Here is a 20,874-nt window from a genome sequence, read left to right on the forward strand (position 1 = left end):
CTACCCAAGTATAACTAATTTTTTTTCGTTTTAAATTAGGCTACTGTAAGCCTTTAAGCTATTGAAATAGGCTATTATAAGCCTACTCGCTCGCTTTATTGGCTCGAATTAAGACGGAAAACCAAAAAATTCGGTTTTCTCGACATATTGGGAATGTTTTTGAAATTTCTCAATGTCGTTCGAATCACGACCCTAAGAACTCATTAAGATATATCCCTCTACTGTCTCCGATGATTATTTGTGGTAGCTGATTTTGCGTGGAAATTTAAAAAAAGAAAAAGAAACTAAAACACGCAATTTTTCAAATGATCAGAAAAAAATCAAATAACATAGCAAAGTCTGGTCAGAACAAAAATAACAAAGCAAAGCGATTTTTTTAATGTCAAAAAAGTTTCTGTTGGAAACGAGGTCAGCTAGATAAAATCAATTCGTCCAAACAAGCAGATTACACTCACAATAACGTTGAAAAAGAGTTAAAGTTAAACGGTCATTTCTTTAATTTGATTTTTTTTCTTTCTCTTAAGTAAATTCTGTTGAGAAAAGAAAAAATCAGACCAAGTTTTCAAAACAGATCATTGTCTTGTCTTCTTTAGAAACCAAATCACGAACAGTATGGCTTACTAAAAACACGGTAGACACTCTACAAAACGTCCCAATTCCTGCACCACAGTTTCTTTTCATTCCTTCTAGAGCAGCGTCAATCCACAAAAAAATCAATCAGAATCGAAACTAATTTTTCTAGTTTTACAGTTTATAGTTTTGCAAATTTTTCAAGTTACACAGAAACTAAATTTTAGAACTACAAAACGAAAGTGAGAATTGTCAGCCTGTACAACCTTTTAACACGCCTTATTAAAAACGCTGACCGCGAGAAGAAACAATTTTTGAGTAGTTGATCACCATGTGCTTTTGATAGCTTAAAAAAATTGACGCTCTCAAAACAGTTTATACACCATCTTAACATTTTGTTACAGTATTTTGTAACAGAATTTATTTTGTCTGAATATTTTGTTACAGAATTTGAAAAAGGCACTTTTTTGTAATTCAAACAAATTGGATAGTAGTAAATCGTAATAAAAATTTTAAAATTTTTTAAAAATTTTGTAGCAAAAGTATCTATGTTACAAACTTTTTTGTCAGACAAGTCAAAATTTTACTCTTTTTTAAAAGAGAAATTCCCTATCTTGTAACATTTTTAAAGCTTATTTTTGTAAAAAGTTGTAAGGTTTTTCTAGAAAAGTTCTAAGATAGCGACTTTTGCATAACCCGCGCTTTTATGAGCATTGAATCATTCAAAATTGTGCAAAATTTGCACTTGAAGCTATGTAGTAAAGCGTTTCAAATGTCTTTTCTCTATGGTTTTAGGTTTGATCACAGTCTTCACATGGATCACACAATTCAATGAAAAACTGCAACATATTTTTAAACGTCTCTTGTTTTGCAAAAGATGTAGTCATAGTTGCAAACAACTTGACAGTTTTGTTGAATCTATTGAAATTTTTTGTGCGTTTAGTTGGATATATAAAAAAAAACAAATCTTGATATTTCGTTGTGATGTAAGGTGAGGCAACAGATGTTTGGAACGAGACTAGCTTACTTCCTGATCTCTGCATTAAGTTACCTTAACTAGAAAAAATTAGATTGCAGATGAGTTATTTTGCGTGCATCAACGATTCTCAGCAAAATAGTGTTTATTTCCTATGTTTGACTGAGTATAATTCTGGATTGACCCAAATTGCTAATCATACAATTTCTGTTAATAAAAAAGATATATCTTAAAATCTCGATACAAGTCCGTACACCAAAAACTTTGCTTGAAAATAGCATTTTTAGCAGTTTTTTTATAAAAAGAACTTGCGCGACAAACCATTTTCTAAACATGGAAATGAATTATCAGCCTTCTTTCCATCTACAAAGAACAACGAAGTCAGGCAAGCAAAATTAGAAAAAAGTTAGAAGCTGGGAAGAGAAAACACAACGGAATTACAAGACTTATTGCAAAAATTGGAACAACATTTGAAAAAATGACACGGAACTGAACTCTTACACGCGTAAACAAAAAATTGAAGAGTGTTAAATCCCAACCAAAACCTTTTTGAAATTATGTTAATAAGAAACTGAAGTCAACCGTGACGATACCTGCACTCAAGCTAGGAAAAAATGCATGGGCAAGACCTGATAAGGACAAAACTGAGACCCTATCAACCTTTTTCAAATCAGTTTCTACTATAGAAACGCCAGGCGACTGGGACGTTGTAGAAAGTCAAGAAAATTCAAAAATCAGAAGAAATTTTCCTTACTGAAGAGATAACTTCGAAAGAAATTTCTGAGCTAGACAATACAAAATCAATGGGACAAAATAATCCGCACCCACGGATTCTCTATGAAACTCGAAATGAAATAGTCAAAACTTGGACTTTAATATTTCAAAAATCTTAGGAACTTGGTGAAACTCCTGAGGATTAGAGACATGAAAATATCACGGCGGTATATAAGAAGGACTCAAAGAACGATCCAAATAATAATAGACCAGTCAACTTAACATCAATATGCTGCAAAGTGTTAGAAAAAGTTATAAGGCTGCACATGGTCTGTTACTTTAGTATGAACAAAACTATATCAAATCATCAATTTGGATGTTTACCCGGCTGATCGACAGCACGTCAATTGATATGAGTACTAGACGACTGGACTGCAGAGTTAGACAAAGGCTATGGAGTCGATGTTATTTATATTGACTTTCAAAAAGCTTTTGATAGTGTCCCCTATAGAAGACTACTGAACATTATCTCCAGATATGGAATCAGAGGCAAAATTCTGGGCTGGATAACTGCTTTGTCCTTCAACAGGAAACAGCGAGTAGTAGTGGACGAAAGGCACTCAGACTGGGTTCCTGTCAACAGCGGAGTCCCTCAATGATTGGTACTAGGAACAAAACTGTTGGTACTGTACATCAACTCCATGAGAGACGGAGTCACCTCAAATATGCTTCTTTATGATGATGATGCAAAAGATCAAAAACCAATTGCAACCAATGAAGAAAAAGACAAACTGCAGACTGATCTGAATCGACTGGTCCAAAGGAAGTTTGATAAAAATTAGTCTATCAAAGTACCACAAACTATCACTATCAGGAAGAACGAAAACGACAGAAAAACTTATACATTGGATGGCAAACCACCTTGACCAATGTAGAAAACCAGAAAGACCTGGGGGTCATCCTTGACTCCAGATTACTGTTTCGAGAACATATTGCTAAGAAAAAAAAGTTAGCTAAAAATATTTTTGAACTTAACGGAGAAAATCATGGCAACTGTCTGCAAAACATTGCTGAGATCGCATCTGGTATACACCAATCAGTCGTGGAACTCGTTCCTGTAAAAATACAAAGAAGCGATTGAAAATGTTCAGCGAAGGGTAACCAGATTAGTCCCAAGCTTAAGCAAATTAGGTTACTATGAAATATTGAAAATTTTGCGTGGGCGTATGACAGAAGCGCACAAATCTTGAATTGTTTTTATAATGTAACAGCAATTGAAGGAATGCTTACAATAAATGAAATAAATTCTTGTGGAAATTCACGGATTTGTTTACAAAGTAGCTTCTTCACTATAGCAGCCATAAACTACTGGAACTCACTACCAGAAGCTGTAATTTCTAGCGTTTACATCAATTTGTTCAACTCAAGGCTGGATAAATATTTATGATATACCCTTTCTCGAATGATGAATTGGACGTACATAGAAGGAGCTGATCGACAGAGGTGGAGAATCCTGTAGATCCGAAATTACCTGTGCACCTGTATAAAGTGAATCGTGTTACGCAATTGTTTGACCACCACAAGAAGGTTTACGCATGGTCCCACGTTAAACATATGCGTTTTTTTGGGCGTCGATTAAAAACACCGAAAGCAACATGCTAGAAAAGAGTCAAATGATACACAATTTTATTAATTTATAGGAACATTTATCATGAAAAGAGAGTTTTGATTTGACAAACAGTTAGCGCTCACCTCAAAACTAACACTTTTCTGACTTTTTTGACTTTTTGTCACAGACTGATTTTTGTTAAAGTTTTTTACCGACTGCGTGTATTTGTGGGGTCTTCTATAGATCTATCTATAGTGTAGTAGTCCAATCTTACAGTGTTTCAAATTATCTTTATTAAAGGAAAAACTTTACAATTTTATAAGACTGTAGTCAATTTCAAGTTTTAGCATTCCTGCGCGCGTTTTCTACGTCATTCTTGTCGAAATTAACTCTGGTGTCCGTTCTGCTTTTAGACAACATTCTAAATAGACATAGGTCACAGACAAATTATATATTAACCAATCAGAATCGAGTTGTGATTGGTTAATAGTACTGTCTACTTTATGACCTGTCTATTTAAAAGGCTGCTTACTTGTTGCTATGTATTCAACGAAATTGTTGCTAATGAACTAACAGCTACTAGCGTTTGATAAAGGTGTATTTTTATTTCGTAAATTTTGCGACAAAGTTTGTCAAGTAGGAGCGCTTAGAACTATTTTCCGAGTCTGCGGCAATTCCTTTTTTGGGCATGTTGCATTTTGTTAAAATGCCCTCCGCGGTATATGCAAGGAGTTTACTTTCCACCTTCACGGAATCTTTGCGGAAGTTTTATTTCAAAGACTTCGAGTTAGTAGCATTAAAAACCGCATTCAGTGAAGTTGTACCTTTGGTTCAGATTAGTCAAATGCTTTTATTTTTAACAAATTGCTTCAGTGCCTAATTGCATGACATCACAGTGGATATTTTTTTGGTTTAAAACTATCCCAATTTATAATTCATATCGCATTTTGCAACTTTATCAGTCAGTTGTCATTTAATCACAGCTCATTTTAGCTTTATTGCTACAAACTAAAAATTTTCTCCATTAAATTTTCAAATTTATACCCAAAAACAAGAAAACATAAAAAAATGTCCCATAATTTGAAAAATGTATTACACATCAATTCCCAAATTTCTGCGCGACTTCAAAATATACACGCGTTGGAGAACAAACCGCAGATTTTTATTAGCATACATGAACTGGCAGCACCTGTCTTAAGACTTCGCAACCCTGGCTTTGCCCTGGCATCAATCATGGGTAAAATAGACCCGCAACAGGTACATTTAAATTTTGTTATCACATCTTGTTACGAAAATTTAAACTAAATTTTTTGAGCAAGAATGATTAATCTTATGAAGAACTTTAGAAAATAAATTTAGGTATAATTGTCGCAGACAAGTCAAATAAAAGCCTATTAATACGAAAGTAATCTAAAAGAGAAACTGAAGTGTTATCACATCAAGCAAGCCGTTAAAACCCTGATTCAATGAAAAAAACATCAAAAGTGATTTAAGTGCCATTTGAAAAGTTTCATGAAAATTGTCCGGCTAGCATTTTTTCAAAGCATTTTTATGGACTTTTAAGACCATTTATCCACGGTGGAAAGGACCAACATACGAGCTGTACAGCTCATCACGGCGTTGTATGACTAATGCTCTTTTTTTTATCAGAGGTGAGCCTGTGATGATACAATTTTTGTTGCAGATAGATGAAATACTCATGCGAGCACAAAGCGTGTCAAACGATGAAAATACCATGACAAGAAGCGACCAAGGTTCAACTGCCGGAGTCTACGAGGATGACTTGCCTCACGCGGCATCGACAGCACTCAGGATGACATCGCAATTGACATAAAGATCAAAGATGTTGTCTTCTAACGTGAATGAGGTAGATAATACTGTTCCGACCATTATAGTTTTCCGTATATTATATTGTTCCGACCTTCGGGGGGTGTTTCAGTTTTTTCTCTGTTTGTTTTTGCTTTCAAACAAAATTTCAAACTTATTTTGGTATTACTATATATAATACTGATAATCTTGGTATTACTATATATAGTACTGTATTACTTCAAGAAGGTTTGAATTTCTAGATTTAATTTTTTAAAATCATGCAAAAACAACAACTTTCTCAAGTCATTGTGAGAAGTGGATGCTACAAGTATTTTTATTTCCTATCAAAAATTGTTTTTGGCTAAGAATAGGTATAATAATAAGAAAAACTAAGACTCTTTCAAATTTGTAATTTGTAGCAGCTAGTATCCTGCCTATGGGAAGGCAAGGACCGCACCTTCAAATCTGGACTTTTAAGTTGAAAATTGAACAATATGGTTTTCCAAGCTCTTAAAAAAACCCAAAAAACTTAAGTTCAGTCAGCCGAAAATAGAATCCTAAAATGGATCCTTTGGCTCGCGAGGGGTTCGAACCCCTGAGAGGCGCTTTAACAAAACCCCCTCTTCTAAGTCCGCTTTTGGTATCAATCCTAATTTTTTTAAGGCGTCTTTGAAGCCTATAATTTAATTGAGGGCAGCGCGCGCTAAAATAAATGCAATTTTTTGCCTTTATTCTCCATAACAATTGAATCACATTGCGATTCTCAGCAGTCTGTTGATCAAATCACTTCAAAGTGTAAAAAAAACTGAAGAAAATTACAGAAAAGTGCTTCTGAAAGTATGAGCAAAGATTATCAAAAATCATAATATAAAAGTACAGTGGCCTATAAGCAATAGGAAAAGGTGGGAAAAGGAGTAATACCTAAAACTTAAAGTCCATTCTTTTGCAAAACATTTGCTCATTAGCGCAAAATCATAAATCTTTAGAACTTTTTCTCGAAACTAACACTAATAAGCCGCAAAATATACCTCTTACTGAAACATGGCCGAAAGATTATATGGAGTTTGGTATTTTCAAATTGGCATGTCATCCACCACTAGAAACAGTGAATAGGAAAAGACGCGGTGGACGTGTTGCTTTCTACATAAGCGAATGTATTTTATATCATAAAATTAAAGAATTGACTTCAGATGAAATGCAAGATTTGACTACTTTTTTTTTGAAAACAGTGGAGAGAAAAGTTTTCTAATTGTTGCCTATAAAGTACCTCAAATGAACAATGGTAAATTTCTTGATTAACTACAAGCTTATCTGTTCGAGTTCGAAGCTCAGCCTGGAAATATGTACACTGTTTGTGGAGACATGAGTGTTGATGTGTAAGTCGACGAGTGACGCTCTAAATCTTGAAAACAGCCTGCTACCGTTTGGGTCCCAATTATTCAAAACTGAAAGTAATCTAATAAAAAACAGCCAGTCAACAAAAGATGTGTTTTCTACCAATTTTATTTGATAGTATTGATCCAACACAACTTAATATCAGATCACGATGCGGTAGAAATTGAAGCACTATTCTAACTGAAGGAAAACAAGGCTTAAAAACAAAATCTTGAAAATGGGTATAACTGGAACGTTTAAGAGAACCATGAGACTTTGCTGAAGTTCAATTTCGCGCAGTGGCAGACCATTGAAAAATTCGAGCTAAAAACGGATACTAAAGGTGTGAATGATTGCTTTTCACAGCCCCTAATAGCTATCCAATCTACTTGTGAATTCATTCCTAAGCTCCCAAAAAAAAAAGAAAAAGTGGATAACGGTTGAAGTTAAAAATGAGAGTAATAAGAAGAATGGATTGTACCAAAAATAATTGAACAAAAAGAACGATTGTACTCTTGACAAGTTCCAGGACCAACAAAAAAAATTAAAAAGCTTGTCTTGAATATCAAAAAATTCTTTGAAAGAAGACTTGAAAGCAAGAGCTATAAAAGTTCAAACAAATTCTATAAAGCCATACGTGAGATTAGAAAAAAAAGAGCAAGTGAGTTCAAAGCACAGCATTCCGAGTCCAAAAGAATTTATCAATTTTTTTTGACATTGGTCTGAAGCTAATCCAAAGTAAAACAAAACATCACAAAATTTAAAGAAAGTTGTAGAGAATGAAAATAAAAATTTTTGGAAACCGTTTCACCCCAAAAAGTTTATGAAGTAATTCAAAGCCTGAAGAAAAAAAAACAGCTTTAATAATTACAACCAAAGTAACAACCGAAAGAAAAATTGAGTCCGTTTACTTCTGAGCTACTGAATTGCCTTTTTAATCAATGTGCAGAGTTGTCAATTTATGCTTCATATTTTAAGATTGCAAAAGTTCAACCGACTCATATAAATGGCACATTGTCAGATTGTGAAAACTACAGACCTATATCAATTCTACCAATTATGGTGAAAGTTTTCGAAAAATTGATTTATAATGGCTTGAGATTTTTTCTGAATAAAAATGGTGTATTAACAGCAAAACAGAACGGATTCTGAAAAAAAGCACAGTTGATACTATCCTAGAAATAGTGGAGACTTTAGAAGATAATGTTGTTCCCTGCGTACGCTGATAGATCTTAAAAAAGCGTTCGACACAATTGATCACAAATGTTTACTGGAAAAATAGGAATTAAACGGTTTATGAGGCAAAGTTTTTAGTCATTTGAGGTCATACCTTGAAAATCGTAAGCAGCAAGTAAGTTATAACAATTCAATATCAGATACTGAAACGTTCGACTGTGGTGTACCACAATTTTCAGACTTGCGTCTTTTGTTGCTTTTATTGTTTATAAGTGATTTGCCAAACGTTTGTAGGAATAATAATGGTCTGCTGATGGTTGCGCATTCTATACAACAACCAAAACAGGAAAGCAGCGGCAGGTGAACTCTGATGCAAGGAAGGAAAAATGGTTTTTGGAGAAAAAGCTAACCTTAATCAAGGATAAAACAGCCACCTTAGAAGTTAACAGGAAAAATTTTCTAATAACAGATCCCTTAAGTACTTTATTGATAAAACTTTGAAAAAGGCAACCACAAGTTTTTTGTTATTTTTTAACGCATCTACACTGCTCAAAATATACAAAACGTATATTCAATCAATATATCAATAAAATGTACTGGTCAATGGCACTGCTAATAAGACAGACGAGTTTGGTTCGAGAGTTACATGTATACGAGCTTTTTGAAGTCATGCTTAAAACTTTAAGACGATCTTGTAGAATTAAAAAACTTCAAGAAAACTTTACTGAACAGAAGATAACAGATACTATCAAAACAGTCAAAACAAGAAAAAAAAGTACGCAGCTGAAATATACTTACTTTAAAAGCAAAAATTAAAATTGAAAATAGGTTTCGTGTTTTGTATAATCAGTTCTTACAGTTGGATAAAAATAATCTTCCTGAGGCTTTAAAAACTACTAATGAATCTTTGGACTCGTTTTTAAAATAAAAATAGAGACATATTTATTTCTGACAACGAACTTTTATTAAGTATGTTTATGGTAATTTTCCATGCCTTTGTTATAGTATTTTTTTGCTCATCTCATTTTGATTGTTAGACAACACTAAAACAAACAGATTTTTTTAAAGTTTTTTTTGTGATATTTGAAGAAATTAAGCGGTCCTTTTGTCTATATGACCTTAGTTTAAAAAAATTGACGAAAAGGTTTTTGCTAATGGAGATGCCACCCGACAGCCTGATGCTTTTTTGGTATTCTCCCGAGCCGAAATTTATAGTGAACGGACATTTTCAGAGAATTTATGGTCATAAATTTTGGTTGAAATTAAAATTATTATAATAAATGGTTTCTTAAGGTTGCCAAAACAAATTTTGTTCCTCTTTGAGAAAATATCTTCACCGTACAAAATGAAAAGTTACCTTAGGTGATAAGATGTAAAAAGCATAAATGTGATCACTTAATCTTTTCCAAAAAACCGCCTTAAGAAGCCATTAAAACTTCTGTAAAATCCTAGACTCCCATGTGGTACAAATAACAAGAACTTCCGCTCCTGTGGAGAACTATTTAAATTTTCAAACAAAAATAAATTTTCTGCCTTAGCAAATTCCCCTTTTTGGAAAATGAAAGGATAATTTTTCTTTAAAAAAAAACAAATTTGACCTGTGTCGTGTTTCAGATTTCAGAGGTGAAGAATCGTCATAACTCGCCAATATTCTGTTTGCAAGCGAGGATATTTTCGCTTTCATAGCTGCCTACGTCACTTCACATTTTCAACCTTGTAAAGAAACTCATCATCAACCTGTGGATATTTTTAGTTTAGTGATATTCTACGTGATAATTTTTTGCTTTTGTTATACTTTAACTCGTAATAATTTTCATGAGTAAAACTTTTGATAGTTTTTTCTGCTTCCAAGTGTGATAAGTATGTTTTCAAAAAGTAAATTCGTGCGATTTTGAGAAAGATTATTGATAACTATTGAAAGAAGGGATCTACTTAACAATTAATCCCCCCCCCCCTTATCAAGAAAGGGGATAACTGTTTAACAAATATAGTTAGTCGAATTTTTGACCAATCAGAATGCAGTAAAAACCAAATTTTAAATAGAACACTTTAGTGCTAATTTACGGCTTTTAGTTATAGGGGTGGCAATTTTGCATTAGTTATCATGGTGGAGGCGATTGTTGAGTAGATCCGAAGAAAGTTGGTGTTAGTTTTTGGCATAATAGATGCGAACGCCAACTCACTATTGGGGATGCGGCCGCCGTTTTTACCTAAAAGATGTCTGATAATGTCAAACATTATCACAAAAAAGAATAAAGCAATTTCCGTTAAAGTTGAAGGAAGTTGGTATACTTGATGAAATTTGGGTGCCAAAACTAACAAGTATCACAATTGTAGTGCTATTTTACGGCAAACATTTCTGGCTGAGCAACTTCAAAAAAATTCTAAAAGAGGCTTCGGCGCGAATGAATCTAAATTTGAGGAAAATTGCATGTCTCTCACTTTGAAACAGTCGTATTTAAAATAACTTTCACGTTTTTTTTTAAACTTCAAGTTCTTCTCAAACTTAGTCTTCTTTTCAAACTTGACGTTCTTCTCAAATTTCACATTCTTTTCAAATTTCACATTGCTCTCAAACTCTAAAATTCTGTAAAGTTTCACGTTCTCTTCACAGGCTTTTTAAACTTCGCTTTTTTCCAATTTTCCTTTCTTTTCAAAATTCAGTGCTTTTCAATTTTCATGTTTTTTTTGTGAATTCTTTCAAAAAGAAAATGTTTTCGTGTTTTCTTGGAGTTTATAGTGTTTGTTGCTGACTGCTGTTTGTTTGAGAGGCGTTCATAATTTAACCCCCTTTTGATGCTGTTTTTGTGAGAAATCTTATTAGACGACTTTAACCTCTAAAAGAGATTCATAGACATATTAGTGCCCATGGAATAAAGAGCAAATAATAACTTGAAATGAAAACATTACTGACAAGTTGTCTTTTTGCCTTATAAATCATAGCATTAGTTTAGATTATTTTACGAACCAAATATAGTAGTAGGAGGTAGTTATTTTAACCAACATTGAGACTGTCAACCAGCAAAGAGACAAAAATAGAACAAAGATAGTAAAGAAGAAGAACGTCATCGGTAAAGTATAAACCAAAAATAATAACATCTAACTCCAACACGTACGATGTACTAGAAGAAAAACCTTGAAGAGCAGTACGGCGATAATGTAATGGCAGGGGGTTCAAGAACGAGCAGTGCAAGAAACAAAAGATCGAACTCTCAAGTGAGTGCATCCACAAGTAGCTCTACAAGAAATGAAATCTTGGATAACGCTATGATGAATGAAACAATGAGCCAAAGTCAAAGAATACAAATTGAAACAACAAAGGCACAGCTTGAAGACATCACGATACAACTTCGAAGTTTCGCTCAAAATAGGAAAAAACACATAAGAAAAAAAGGGAAGGACTGGCAATGGTGATCCCGAACGTCATTTATTGGGGGGAAGTTTTGACGTGGTTCAACAGAGTGAAAGTACAAATATGAACATAGAAACTGTTGGCCAGAAAGTTTCCGGAGAAGACCAAATTGACCCGAATTTCTTAGTAAAACAATGAAAAACAATGAGAAGATTCACCAGTCAACAAACAGCAGGCAACTCAATGCACATTAGGGGATCTAATAGAAACTCTCGAGACAATAACTTAAGAGGAAGAATCAACGGGAGTACATCTAAATGCAACAGCAGAAGAACATTTTGCCAAATATTGCAGAAAACCCAAAGCAGCGAAGACGAAATTGGAGGGACAGACAGTGGGCCTACAACAGCCAATTCAGTAGCAAATACATGATTGATCAACAATATAAGGCATACGGAAGTAGATATCATTAGACCGACTATATCTCTGAAGAAAGTGAAGAAGTAGAGGAGAAAAGAGCTATCAAAACACTTTGATGAAAAAAGCCCCCAGAGAGAAAAGAAACCGGAAAAGAACAAGACATATCACACTGTTGGTAAACAAAAAAAATTCAATTTTCACGACAAAGACAACAAAAAAGGTTGGTACGATAGAAATTTAAAATTTCTAAGATTTTCAATTGACCCAGGGGCAGCAAAAACAGAGTTATCTAAACGATTCCTAACAGAAGTTGGAAAATCACTTGATCCTATTCAATGAAGGGAGTTACAGAACTGAAAACAAACAAGGACCAAAGATTGAAATTTGGCAGTGGGAATCCAAACAAAGCTCTCTGTCTTATACATGTACAGTAACTCAAAGTGGAAACTTTTTGACACTCAAATTATATGTCATAGATGATGTAATTTCCTGTCCATTTGGAATCTAAGCACTAAAAACTGGGCTCAGCGATAGAATTGTAATATTTTTTTGGAAACAAAGAATCACACTTTTCGACCTCTAGAACAGAAATTGGTCATAGTCAATGAACAATTGAAAATGACCAATCAAATTGAACTTAAAGCATCAGCATTGGAACTTTTGTTCGAAAAAATATTCTTTTCTGATAGTTTAATAAATCAAAAAGCGGACCATTAAATAATCAAGGATCTGCACATCAGGTTTGTTTATGCTTCTCACGGAATTTTTTTGATGACTCCCTAGTCAAATCTATGAAAATCTTTTAGAATCGAATGAACAAATCGAAACCATGATTCAGAAAGTCGTAAGCACAAGTAATCAATGTGCAAAGTATAATAGAACATAAAAAACTAGCAAATTCACTATCAAAGGAGAAAATACTTTAAGCAAAGCGCCGCGATATATCTGACGAAAGAAACGACCAAAAAATGAGCAAAAATTAATCATCTGACACCAGATGGATGAATTCTCAAGACTGTGTAGCATCAATCATTCCGTCTAAAAACCAAACGATTTATGGATGCGTTAATTCTATATTGGTTCACAAAAAGTGCCACCTTCCCCTCCCGGATCATTTTGGGAGAAAGTTTCCGGAGAAGACCAAATTGACCCGAATTTCTTAGTAAAACAATGAAAAACAATGAGAAGCTTCACCAGTCAACAAGCAAGCAACTCAATGCACATTAGGGGATCTAATAGAAACTCTCGAGACCATAAACGCGTCTTTAGTAGGATAATCTTATGCTACTAGAAAATTCAATTTTTGGATGCATAATCAGTAGAACATCAGGATATGCACCTTTTTAAAACAGAGTAGTAGAAAGACACGCCAGAATACTCAAAAATGTCTTGAAAAAATGAAAAATTTACAACACTTCGTTAAAATGCAGTCAATTTTTTTTTGCGATATGTCATCCTGAAAAAAAACATTCTGGACATAAAATTTTTGTCACCAGTTCAGATATTGTATGGAGTAAGCCCTGCAAACAAATTACTGAATCAAGAAAATTTTGTTTGCAGGGCTGTACACCTTGACAGGGTTGTACCATCTCCGGACATTAGTTCATGTGTCAAGGCTATTGAACGGTTCATTGCTCGTCGAGTTACACCGAGCATGATCTGGTCGAATAACGGCCAGTACTTCGTTGGCGCGGAAAAGGATTTAATTGCCTGCATCAATAGCTGGAACGGCATGGCTTCGACCTTTTTTGCACACAATGATGTTGCTTGGAAATTTAACCCGCGAGGCGCACCCCATCATGGCGGCTCCTGGGAGCGCCTTGCCCGAAGAGTGAAACGCGTGCTTCGCGATATACTATTCAAAAGGCGAGTTACTGAAGAGCAGTTAGGCACAACGCTCTGCTTAGTTGAGCAAGCTTTGAATTCGAGACCAAGCACTCCCATTAGTACCGATTCACATGAGTTACAAGCGATAACCCCAAATCACTTTTGAACAACATGCCAGGCTTTTACTTGCGGAGCACTTCGTCCACAAGAAAAGGTACGTGCGAGCGCAGTCATATGCTAACTCTATTTGGTCTCGTTGGCTTCGAGAATACGTTCCTCCACAGAATAAGCGTGTCAAGTGGCACACTCAGTCTGACTTCACTCTTAAGACAGACGATCTTGTAAAGGTGATTGAGCCCGATAGCACGCGTAGGTACTACCATCTCCCCGGAATCGTTAAGCTACATTATGTACAGGCCGGTTGCGCACGATCCGTACTTTTTAATACCAGCAAGCGTGAAATCACTCGGCCGACAGCTAAGCTCGCTCTGGTTCTTCCTTTTCCAGCGGCGGAGGATGTTGCAACGCAAATGTAAGCGAGAGTATAAATGCATATAAACCAAAATACAAGCTTGTGTATGGTTGGACCAAAATATAACTACACATAAGCACAGTTGGCCATGCGGCCAAGAGACAAGTGTCTCACGCCGTTCAACCGAGTTCTAGTCCCCCCTTTCGCAGACCTTAAAACATGTAGACCCGAAGGGCCATAGCCCCTTATGACCACTTGTAACTGTTTTTTTTTTGGTTATAATTTGGTTCAGACTTGATTTATGGCTGACCGTCATAAGGAGCAAATTGTCTCAAGGACATTACCGTTTTTTGTGATTACCTTGCGGCGAAAAAAAAACTATAATCGGAGCTGAATTTTGTTGAAATTATGAACTTGATTTTTGTGAGTTTTCTGGATTTTGGATTATTTACTGATTATATCGTGAGTGGTTTGTATTGCCAAAAATTCGAATAAAACTTTAATGTCTAACCAATATTTCCTAGTTGAGAGCACACGAGTTATATTTTACTAAAAGTTAACACAAACTTTGACATTTAACTAAAAAAAGTGCTGAGTTGTCAGTCAAAGTTTCTCTAAAAACTATCAAAAAATTTTAATTTTCCAAACTGAAACTTGCAAATTCTATGTTCCGTGACCGTATAAGAAGATGATTGAAGTCCAATTGCTGGATTTAGAAAAAAAAACATTTGATTTCTAATTCAAGTTCATAAGCCACAGCAAAACAATTATTCGATATTCACAATACTTCAATTGGTTACCGATTTCGGCCAAGCAATTGGATTTTTGCCCAGCTTTTTTGTTGAAGTTTTTAATCCTCAATATGCATGACGCCAGGATTTTGGATGTATTTGCTCCGATTTTGCATCAATCTGCCGGTACAATGGAGATAAACAAAAATGAAAAAAGCCAATTTTCCTTCATGGATCCATTTAAAATCAATTTATGAATTCATCAATTTTTATTTAATTTTACCCACCCTCCCCCCCACTTATATATATATATATATATATATTTAAAATTCTATTCATTGTTCGCTTTGCGCAACCAAAATAATTAAATAACACACGATAGCTGTTCTATTTGCAACTGTGCAAGGGAGCGTAAACCGAGTTTTCCTAGTCTCACATACTTTGATCGGCGTGTAACTAGAGAGGAAAATGTATGAGAGAACCTGCATAAATTTACTTAAGTTTTTAAGTCTTGTCAAGTCTTCCACATAAAAGCTTCTGAGTTTGACCAAATACCATCTCGGAACAAATCAAGTACCTCCAGCTCCAGCTGTAACTAAGTCAAAACTCACGTTTGTTTCAAAGCTTGCCTTTTAATTTTCACGAACTAGTTAAAGAAAAGTATAAATTGTCATTATGAGCTTGCTCTGATTGACTCTTCCAAGCTTTTAAGTTTTCTGAATGCTGATAAATACATTCAAATTGAGGTCGTCGTCAAAAAACACATCGAACTCGTTATCCTTATTTGTTCCCTTTGTATCGCACAACCTAGCCCAAACAATACCTACTCCATCTACAATCGGTGCATTCATTTCAGTGATTTGACGAATATTAATCCGAGGTCTCGGCGACAGATTCAAAATTTCGGTCATTACCAAGAAACTGCAAGTCTCGTCTTGGGTGCAATTTTGCTGCTTGATTTTGATTTGGAGCCGATCTGCTGATCCAGCTTTGTTTTTTTTCTCAACTACTCCCCCTATTTTGAAAATTCGATCGTAGAATTCAATAACTTCAGCGGCCCATAAAATTTCAGTGCTTTTAGATGGACGATTTTTAATACCTGATAATTGCACAACCAGGATTTTTTTTTTATTTTCTTCTTGAATTTCTTTGGTTTTTGGTGCTTCCATCTGTTTTTGAAATTTTTCAATTGTGGTTTGAATTTCTTTATTTTTAGTTTTGATGCTACTTGTTTGTGTTTCTTTAATTTTGATTTTAGGTTGAATATCTTTCGGTTTCGTCTTAAGAAAGCAGGACAAAAATAATTGAATGTCTTCATAGGGGCAATCGGATTCACCCGACGCAAATTGAGCAATGCATGTTACCTTCTCTTTCAAGATTTCGTTTGATTTCAGACACTCGTTCAGTCTGTCAAGTTGTGATTCGCGAGTTGTTTTTTGCTCAGATAGTGCCTCAATGTTAGACTGCATTTGAGTGTATGCAACCCAACCTGAAACAAAATTAAATTAACTTGATAGAATACCTTCGGATGTGGACAATTTTTTGAAGTTTTGAGCAAATTTTGAACAAAATTTGGATTGTTTTGGTATTTTGAACAAAGACTTTTGCAAAAAAAAACCATTTGCTCCAATACTAAGGTCTTGACTGAGTGTCAGATCGTGTTTTCGAGCCCTTGATATGGCAATGATAGTCTGTGAGGTTCAACTCTCACTTGAGTTCTAGCTTCTGGTCTACCACAACTTGGCCAATTTCGGCTGCAATAGTGGTTCCACGTGAAACTTCTTGACGCAAAAAACAGCCTTGAGTCGAAAAAAATTGAGTCTAGAAAGTGGTGAAATAATAGAAACGGAATATTATTAGAAAAGCTTGATAGAATTTCATAGATCCTTTGCGAATCGCATAACCTCAATTAGGAGGTGGTGTCTTCAAAACTTTTGAATAAAACTGGTAATTATTGGAAATGGAAACAAGATGATGGCGGGAAAATAACATTACGAAAACGAAAAAAAACTTATAGAAGAGCTAGACGAGAAATAATCAGAGGCAAACCAACATTTTAAAAAATTGATTGCGGTTTCTTCTTCAGACTTTATATATCCAATCAGCGAAAAAAAATTTTGTTCCACAAGAGAAAACAAAAAATTTTCAGCAAATGAAAATCTAACGTCATACGAAACAGTGTAGAAACTTTAATACCTTTTGCGTACTTGACTTTTTTAACGCTTATTGAAACAGATCCATTTAGATTGTTTTCAATTCTTGATAACATTTAAAAGCTACACTTAAAAATGATTTTGATGTGTTAAAGAGATTATTTAATATGTTTTATACAGCGTTGGCATTGATTCATATATGGTGCGACGAATGATAAATAAAAAACCATATATGGCGTGTGTATAGAAGCGCAAAACTTCTATGATGGGCTTTTTGGCTGGCTTGAATGGGTTGCTCTTGATCATTATTTTTGAGATAATGTCGGGTCTTATTTTCTCCAATTTTAGGCAGCTGGTGTCGTTATTTTTGAATAAGACTGGTAATTATTGGAAATCGAAACAAGATGATGGCGGGCAAATAACATTACGAAAACGAAAAAAAACTTATAGATGAGCCAGACGAGAAATAATCAGAGGCAAACCAACATTTTAAAAAATTGATTGCGGTTTCTTCTTCAGACTTTATATATCCAATCAGCGAAAAAAAATTTAGTTCCACGAGAGAAAACAAAAAACTTTCAGCAAATAAAAAATCTTACGTCATACGAAACAGTGTAAAAACTTTAATAGCTTTTGCGTACTTGACTTTTTTAACGCTTATTGAAACAGATCCATTTAGATTGTTTTCAATTCTTGATATCATTTAAAAGCTACACTTAAAAATGATTTTGTTGTGTTAAAGAGATCATTTAATATGTTTTATACAGATTTGGCATTGATTCATATATGGTGCGACGAATGATAAATAAAAACCATATATGGTGTGAGCATAGAAGCGCAAAACCTCTATGATGGGCTTTTTGGCTGACTACGTTCATTTTGTTGCTTGCAACCAAAGTTGAATGGGTTGCTCTTGATCATTGTTTCTGAGATAGAATCAGGTCTAATTTTCTCCAATTTCAGGCAGTTGGTCGCGGCATTTTTTCCTCTGTTTATCAAAAAGTTCTAGAAGTATGGCCTTCATTACAAAAATGGCCAAGAACTTTGGTTATAAACATTGTTAACAAATTAAAACAATTGTCAATAGCTAAAAATTAAACCGTAAAAAAAATTGGAACAGTTTACAATAAGAGTATTAGTAGCAACTCCAATTCATTTCCCGCCAGAAATAATCTGTTTTCGACTTTTGTAACCCGGGTTGAACAAAATGCTACTCATGCATTTTTCGGTACCGCAACAACTCGCAAGAAAAGACAACTCGTAAAAACTAAGGAAAACAACAAATTGCAAGTTTTTGAAGCTATTTGGAAGTTTAAGTTCTCGGTTTAAGATCGCCAGTGGGCGCACTACGCGCGCGTCGCTGTTTGGTGGCGATAACCGGCTCTAAATTTCGTATTGAGTTCTACCCTCTGTTGGCAAGCTTGCAACACGTTGGCGCGACTGCGGCGGCGAGTATATTTCGAGTTGCCTTTTAATGGAAAATTGCTAATAATACACTTTTGATGCAATTCCATACGTACAGAAAGTTGCTTGAAAAGTCTTTTTTGTGTATCCAGGACTACGTTGTGCGCACACAAAAAAAAATATTTTGCATGCAAAATTTTTTTTCGGAAAATGTTTTTTGAGTAAAAAATTTGATCGCGCCTGAAAAAAAAATTATGGGGCAATTTTAAAAACTTGTTTTCGCCGTGAAAAAAAAATGAAAAATGCTAGTCATGCTATTTCCATATATGGAAATTATATAATTAGCCTTTTTGACAATTTTGTTTTATTTTTTATTTAGTATGATACACCGACTTTTATGCCAAAACAAAAAAAGTTCTTTGAAAATTCGATGACACCATTTTAGCAAAAATTATGAAATTTTCTTGATTAGAATTTTTTGATAGACTTAGTTTATGGAATTGTATGATGAGCATTTTTGGTTTTTGGAGGATTTGGTTTTCTGCTGTTCCTCCATATGTTTCACTTTGTCTATGGAAAAAATTAATAACAAAAAAAACGGTGGCGGATAGTTTGACCATGCATTTTTCCTATGAAAACTTTTACGGATTCTTAGTTTTGACCATGAATCAATTTTTGTGGTGTTTTTTTTTGAAGTTCTTAGTTATATTAGCTAATTAGTACTAGCTATTTTTACTATTTTTTTGTTTTCATCCTTTCGAAGTGTATTCAAGTATAATTCAAGGTGTTTGTTGAGACCAAATTTCTAAACAATGCTTTAGAATGGGACTCGTACTTCTAAATGACTGTACAGATGCTTAGTAAAAGGAACTTTTAAACTGGGTACCGTAACTTTAGCATTAAAATAAAACAGCATACAAGCTTGAATTTTTGAAAATAAGCTCAATTTTATATTAACAAACCTGATTTCGCGATACTAATACTAACCAAAACGTTCGGGCTATCCATCTTATTATTATATATCCGAAATTCGGTTGTGAATGAACACAACAAGAGAATTTTCAGTTTTTTTTAATACAAGTGAAAATGATTAAATAGTCATACATCAGCCATTAAGCGACCCTGCAGAAATGTTCTTCAAGAACTACGATTCGAATGGTTCTTCCAGAACTACAAACTTAGCTACAAAAAGCACGCGATACTGCGTAAATAAAGCTAGCATTTTTTTCTACTATTTTATCAACATGCAGTTTCATAAAACCGCCTTTAAGTCATAGTTCATATTCAAAAAATACCTGAAGCAAGATAATTCTCCAGTCTCGACTCATAGTTCTCTCCCAGTTTGCTCTTCACTTGCGTCTGCAAATGTCTTTTGAAGTTTGAAACCGAATGACGGTCGTGCAGAGTCTCTAGGCATTCGTCGCAGATTCCAATTTTACAGTCTTTGCACCAATATGAAATATCATCACTACTCGAAGCGCAGCTAGTGTTTTGATGGACACATTTAGGTGGTTTGAAACACATGCGTTTTTGCTTTTCAAATTCTCTCACTTGTTCCTCCAGAATTCGTTTTTCTTCAGCTTGCTTTTCCAGAGTGTCTCTGATTCCATACAACGGCTTCAGATCTGATATCTGAACTTTATGATCCACCTCGCAAAGAGCACACCTCAAGATTGTCTTAGACTTTTTGAGCGTGTTTAAACATGACTTTGAAGGACCACAATACGAATGTCCGCAAGCCAAAACTCGAGGATCCGTAAGTTCGTGTAGACAAATCGGACAATCCATTCAAATTTGATTACTCGACAAGGTTTCTCTTTCCCGACTTCGGTAAGTTTGGTTTTAGCATCAAATAAGTGTTTTGTTTAAGCTTTGGTAAAGTGTGCTCAACAATATATGGCAATTGTTTTGCAGTAGATTTATAAAATCATATCAAATGAATCATAATTTGCGTCACCAGATTTGACTACATTTACATACAACCAAAAATGAACAAAAGGTACAGCCTCCTTCAGTCGTTTTAAGAAGTTATAACTTAACAACTAAACTACGAATATCAGTAAAATAATTCTCAAGAGACATGCAGCAAAAATTGAGCTAGCAAAACGAAATTGATCTTTTAAACGACAAATTCATCAGTTTATTTCAATTAGATACGACGTTTTTAACTACCAATGAGTGCCTTTCTAAATTAAATCACGGCTATTCACAATTTAAAAAAAAATAAGTGACTGTATTGGATCCAGTTTGAAATTAGTAATTTAAACTATATTTTATTTTACTTCGC

At 34.4% G+C, this 20,874-nt stretch overlaps 2 protein-coding genes across 2 annotated transcripts in view; both read right to left on the minus strand.

The window, feature by feature from the left end:
• Nucleotides 1-20,874, minus strand: part of LOC134846088 (uncharacterized) — a 322,069-nt gene that overhangs the window by 269,986 nt on the left and 31,209 nt on the right. The gene's annotated exons all lie outside the window — the stretch shown is intronic.
• On the minus strand, nt 15,449-20,591 carry LOC134846109 (nuclear factor 7, ovary-like). The gene is made up of 2 exons (XM_063863325.1): nt 19,883-20,591; nt 15,449-16,519 (listed from the first exon to the last, which is right to left on the minus strand). The coding sequence occupies exons 1-2, from the start codon at nt 20,373-20,375 to the stop codon at nt 15,738-15,740; spliced, it is 1,275 nt and encodes a 424-aa protein (XP_063719395.1). The 5' UTR covers nt 20,376-20,591; the 3' UTR covers nt 15,449-15,737.

This window comes from Symsagittifera roscoffensis, chromosome 5 (genome assembly GCF_963678635.1).
Source record: "Symsagittifera roscoffensis chromosome 5, txSymRosc1.1, whole genome shotgun sequence".
Lineage (NCBI taxonomy): Eukaryota > Metazoa > Xenacoelomorpha > Acoela > Convolutidae > Symsagittifera > Symsagittifera roscoffensis.